General features: G+C 38.1%; 1 protein-coding gene across 3 annotated transcripts in view; it reads right to left on the bottom strand.

The window, feature by feature from the left end:
• Positions 1-6,280, bottom strand: part of SRBD1 (S1 RNA binding domain 1) — a 165,613-nt gene that overhangs the window by 133,359 nt on the left and 25,974 nt on the right. For all 3 annotated transcript variants that reach the window (XM_006778638.2, XM_006778639.2, XM_015557949.1), the window contains 2 exons: positions 4,302-4,437; positions 1,188-1,291 (listed from right to left, as the gene is read on the bottom strand). In XM_006778638.2, the coding sequence (XP_006778701.1) occupies positions 1,188-1,291; positions 4,302-4,437 (240 nt within the window). The remainder of the gene's footprint in view (positions 1-1,187; positions 1,292-4,301; positions 4,438-6,280) is intronic.

Below are 6,280 nucleotides of genomic sequence, written 5' to 3'. Positions count from 1 at the left end.
TGGTGACTGAAGCTCCCAACTCCTCCTTTGTTTTTCTTTTTATTCTGGGCCAGCTTTAGCTTTGAGGCTTGGCTCCAGCTCTTAGGCCTTCCTGTCTTAAAGTAGGTTTCTGGCCTTTGCTTACAATGTTGCAAATCTGCTGGCTGAAGTCCGGGGGTATTTGTTACATAGTTTCTTAAACTGCAGGCTCAGAGGCCTGCAGCCGCAGGCGGGGAACGTTGGTTTCCTCTGTCACTGAGGCAAGAAAGCCTCATGTTAGTTTCAAGCTGCCTGGCTGCCGGCCGCCATCTTGGCTGACAATTAATTTGCATATCTCGCTGATTAGCCAATGAAAAGGGTAGCGGTCGTACGCCAATTACCATGTTTCTCTTTTATTAGTGTAGATGGCATCTGAAGTTATTTTTAAAAATCTAGTGACCATGGTCATACAAACTGAAGGAAAAACTTGCCTATTCTAAGAAGAGTCTCCAAAGCATTATAATAATGGTCAAAATCTTCAGATATAAGAAAGTTACCAAAAAAAATTACTACAAGTAGATTGGTACTACTCGGGCATAAAATATTAGTTTTGGGGGGACAGGGAGGTTTAGATACTAGTAGATAAGCTAGAAAATATGGCAGTGAGTAGACCATTAAGAGTATTATATACCATGCCATGGAGCTTGGCGAGTGAGGAAAGATAACACAGTCCTGCGTCCTGGGACAATACGCTAAGATAGTCTTTTAAGACGAAAAGACCCTAATGGAGTGCTTTTTTAAAAAAACACTATTTCTGATGTCTGCTGGGGTCATTCCCTTTAAGGCCAAACCAAGGTATCCCCATTTGCTTATAGGAAAAAACTTTTACATATGCTCTGGTTTCTCCCAAGAATGCCTTGATTCCTTTGTCTTGCTGCTAAACCATAATTCACGTTTTTTTCCAAGTGGAATTTATTGGGGTGACACTGGTTAATAAAATTATATAGGTTTCAGGACTACAATTCTAAAATTACATCAACTATATATTGTATCGTGTATTCACCACCCCAATAATGTTTTTAATGTAAAGAAGATACTATATCCATTGTCTGTCATTGTTGGTTTGTTTTTTTAGAAAATGGACATCTTTCCACATTAGTACATATAGATACCAGTATAGTATTTTAGAAACAAAAGAAAGGAAATTTTATCAAAATCTATAAACAGACCTGTTTTGGATGCACCACCTACAGAATTCATTCTTAACTCCATCAGGAATGTTGACCTTGACCGTCAGTATCTTCAAATTTTCTCCACGGTTAATTGCCAGAATCTGAGTACACACATATATGGCAAAGACTATGATCCACAAAACATGTAAATGATCAACTTAACCATTCAACATTTATAAAATAAGTCAGGTGGTTACCCAACCTAGAACTATATCAATTTTTATTCATTTATTTACCAAAACTGTATTTAAAAAATCATTTCTTTATATAATTTATAAAATTTTAAAAAATAAAACAAAAGTACAAAGACTATGACATTCACCAGAAAAGACTTTGGTGATCTAAAATCTCATTTGAGATTCAACTAACTGAAAATTAATGATCATCTAGAGATAGGATATACTTTTTATATTTGTGAAAAGAAATTGCTAAAATAAGTACAAACAGACAAATTCCTGAGTAAAATATTTAATCACTATTAATTGTTACCATTTATTGAGCACTTAGTAATTGTCAGGCCCATCTAAGTACTTTAAATACATTACCTCATTTAATCTTCAAAACCACCAAACATACATGTATTATCATCTTCATTTTATATAATTTTCCAAGACTAATTTGTCCCAAATCATAAGCAGTAAAGGAGAAATTTAAACTCAGATTAGCCTGACCATGATCTTAAATTAATACATTAAAAGAGCAATTGTTTTAAAACATATTAAAAACTTTCCTTAAAGATGAGCGAGCAAACCTCAAGTAAGCAAAATAAATAAAATAATAAAAATACAGGGGAAAGTAACAAAATAGAGAATAGAAAAACAATAGAAAGTATCAACAAAACCAAAACTTGGTTCTTTATAACACCAACAAAATTGACAAACTTGTCACTATAGTAGGGGTGTCAACCTGCAGGCCATATAAGGCCCAAGAAATCATTTGGTCTGGCCCTGCCAAGGCATTAGGGGTGAGTTAATTAAATGTTTGACTAAATATAGCAGGCTAATTTTTAAGTTGATAAATTTGTATGGCCTGAAAATGATGTTATAAATATCTAACCAAATGGCCCTTGACATAAAAAAGGTTCCCCACCCCTGCACTAGACTATCTGAGAAAGAAAGAAGAAACATTCCAATTAGCAAAATCATGAATGAAAAAAGGGCCATGACTATGGATGATATAAAAATAAAAAGAATGATAAGAGAATACTATGAACAACTGTATGCCAAATTAGATCACTTAGATAAAGTGGACAAATTCCTCAAAAGATACAAACTGCCAAAACAGAATCAATAGAAGTGTAAAAGCTGAAACAATCTATAACAAGTAAAGAGACTGAATTAGTACTTTAAAATTTCCCACAAGGAAATGTCCAGGCTCAGTTGGCTTCATTGCTGAATTCTACAAAATACTTAAAGAATGCCAATTCTCCACAAACTCTTCCAAAAACATACAATAACTTCCCAAATCTTTCTATTTACTCTGACACCAAAACCAGACAAGTACATCACACAAAAAAACACAAGGAAGAAAACACACAACATACCACTATCTCTTGTAAAAATAGATGTAAACAACCTCAATAAAATATGAGTGAACCAAATCTAGAAACATATCAAGAGGGATTGATTCCAAGAATGCAAGTTTGGTTTGACATACAAAAATCAATTAATGTAATACATCAGACCAGTGAAATAAAAAACAAAACTACATGATCATCTCTATAGATGTGGAAAAAGTACCTGACAAAATCCAGCAGTCATTCATGATAAAAACAACAAACTAGGAATAGAAGGTATTTCATTAAGGTGGTAAAGGGCACATACAGAAACCCGACAGATAACACCATACTAATGGTGAAGGACTGGATGCTTCCCATCTAAGATCCAACTCCTCTTGCCACTTCTATTCAACATTGTGCTGCAAATTCCAGTCAAGGAAGTTAGGCAAAAATTAATAAAGAAATAAAAAGCCCCTAGATTGAAAAGACAAAGTAAAACTACACTTGCAAAGAGTAGGATTTTATATATTAAAAAAATCCTAAAGAAACTGTTAGAACTAATTAAGATTTCAGCAAGACTTCAGGACAATCAATTTACATTTATAAGCATTCTGAAGATAAAAATTCTTTTAAAATTTTATTTACCGAAGCACCAAAAGGAATAAAATACTTAGGCACAATTTTAACAAAAGAAGTGCAAAACTTGGGAAGCTACAAAACATTGTTAAAATAAACTAAAGAACTACATAAATGGAAAGACATTCCATGTTCATGGGTGAGAAGGTTTAATATTGCTAAAATGGCAATACTTCCCATATTGATTTACAGAATCAATGTAAGTAATCCCTGTCAAGTTCCGGCTAGGTTCTTTGCGAAAATTGACAAACTAATTTTAAGATTCATACAGAAATTCAAGAAACCCAGAATAGCCAAATCAATCTTAAAAAAACAGAACAAAGTTGGAGGACTCCCACTTTCTAATTTCAAGACAGGTGCTACTGGCATAAGAACAGATCTACTGAATGGAATAGGAGTAAGAGTCCAGAAACAAATCCATATCTATGGTCAACTTATCTACAACAAGGATGCCAAGACAATTCAATGGGGAAGATGCAGTCTTTTAAAAAAAAATAATGCTGAGACAACTGAATAGCCACATAAAAAAGAATAAAGTTATAACCCTTCCTCACACCATACACAAAAATTAACTCAAAATCATAGACTTTAATATAAGAACTGAAGCTATAAAACTCTTTTAGAAGAAAATATAGTATCTTTAATTTGAATTTCACATGGAAAAGATCCAGAATTGAGCTCAAATCCAAGCACACTTGTAAGCAGAGTCTAATAAGAAAGGTCACTGGTCAGAAAGTCATGATACTTGAGGTGTTCTATTGTCAGCTATGCTAGTAATTCTTAGTGTCACCATAGCTTCTCTGGATCCTGAGCTCCCCATTTATGAAATGGAAAGGATATTACAATATTACAAGAATTTCAATGAAGAAAAAAGAAAATAGTTGACCTAAAATTCTTCAATTCATTAGTAAGCAGGCAAATCCAAAGTATTATCATTATTACTACTACCAGCATGCATAAGCAGTTTCCTTATTTACCTGATGATGTTGGATGTTTCTTATGTTGCATGAAAAATTCTGGTAGAGATGAAACTTACCAACATCTTTCTCATTTACTTTTTTTGAGGACACTTTTGCCAGAGATGACTGAATAGAAATATATCTATTTTGGCACCTGTTCAAATACACAAATTTTAAAATAAACAAGTATCTATAATAATAAAAGTGTAATATGCAAATCGAATGAATGGCCGAACAGCAGAATGACTGTCTGGACTACCATGCTATGAAACCCACTGGCGCCAGGCCAGCCAAGGTGGGTGCAATGCAATTGGTCGGGGCCTGGCGATCGCCCCATGATCGCCCCAAAGAGGGAAGCCCAGGCCACTGGCCAGCAGGACAATCAATTGGGGAGCTCCACTATCGCCCCAAAGGAGGAGGCCCAGGCTACCCGGCCAGCGGCGCTGCAGCAGGTAGCCTGGGCCTCCCTCTGCAGGGCGATCCATCAGGGCGCCCTGGCCAGGTAGGCAGGGCCTACCTCTTTGGGGCAATCAATCACGAAGTCCCACAACAATCACTCCGCAGAGGGAGACTCGGGCTACCTGGCCAGCAGCGATGCAGCAGGTGGGAGGGGGCCTCCCTATGAGGGCGATCCATCGCAGGGCTCCCAGACTGTGAAAAGGCAAAGGCTGGGCTGAGGGGAACATCCCCCGCCCCCTCCAAGTGCACAAATTTTGTTCACCAGGCCTCTAGTTTATTTTTTTTAAATATATTTTATTGATTTTTTAGAGAGAGGAAGAGAGAGGGATACAGAGAAATATCGATGGGAGAGAAACATTGATCAACTGCCTCCTGCACATCCCCTACTGGGGATGTGCCCGCAACCAAGGTACATGCCCTTGACTGGAATCGAACCCGGGGACCCTTCAGTCCGCAGGCCGACGCTCTATCCACTGAGCCAAACTGGTTAGGGCTAGTTTTTTAATATGTGTAATAAAGAAACATGTTATACGAAAAGGTTAAAAAAAAAGTTAAGCTGCCAGTTGGAGCGTCATCCCATACACCAAAGGGTCACAGGTTGAATTCCTAGCGAGGACACATACCCAGGTTGCGAGTTCCATTCCAGTAAGGGAACATACAGGAGGCAACCCACCAATGTTTCTCTCTCATATTGATGTTTCTCTCTCATATTGATGTTTCTCTCTCTCCCTCTCTCTAAAATAAATAAAATCATATCTTCAAGTGAGGATTAAAAAAAAAAAGTTAAGCCACTACCAAATATTTTTAAATGATACCCAACTATGAGTTATTGGCCCATTAAAAGAGGTCTCTTTGCCTATTCATCAGTCCTACAGATCTATATATGTATCAACCCAATCCTTCCATAAAATGTCTAAATGAGTTCAGATTCCATCTGCAGTTATAGAAGAGATCAAAACTACAATGAAACAGACCAATGATCCTGGTCAAAATATCATCCTTCTCTAACCAAGTAAGCCAGTCAGAATCAATTAAAAGCTGAAAAGAAGAAAATGTGTCAGAAGAGCTACCAATGAGAATGTATTGAATCAACCAAATTTTTGCAGTATAATCTATATACTAGCATATAAAAGCATAATATGCAAATCGACCAGACGGCAAATCGACCAGTCAGCTATGACATGCACTGACCACCAGGGGCCAGAAGCTCAATGCAGGAGTGGCCCCCATTGCCCAACTGGGACCTACCAGCCAACCTCTCGGTCCCTCTCCCCAGCCAGCAGGTTCTGATCGCCCGATGGGGAATAGGGAACGGGGAACTGGGAAACGGGGGTAGGAGGCAGCGGACACGGGTGGTGCTGGGGCCCCGATCGCCCCACTGGTCGCCCCACACACAGAGGGCAACCGGTGGCAGTGGCAGCAGCAGCAGGGGGCAGGGTTGGCTGCTGGCAGCCAGGGAAGATTGGCCCAAGTCGCAGGCCAGGCCTAGGGGCTCTACAAATTTCGTGCACGGGAACTCTAGTTACCTGTAAAAACAC

Source organism: Myotis davidii, unplaced genomic scaffold (assembly GCF_000327345.1).
Source record: "Myotis davidii unplaced genomic scaffold, ASM32734v1 scaffold6, whole genome shotgun sequence".
NCBI lineage: Eukaryota > Metazoa > Chordata > Mammalia > Chiroptera > Vespertilionidae > Myotis > Myotis davidii.
The sequence above is the reverse complement of the archived record's forward strand: the minus strand, read 5'-3'. Positions and strand labels throughout refer to the sequence as shown.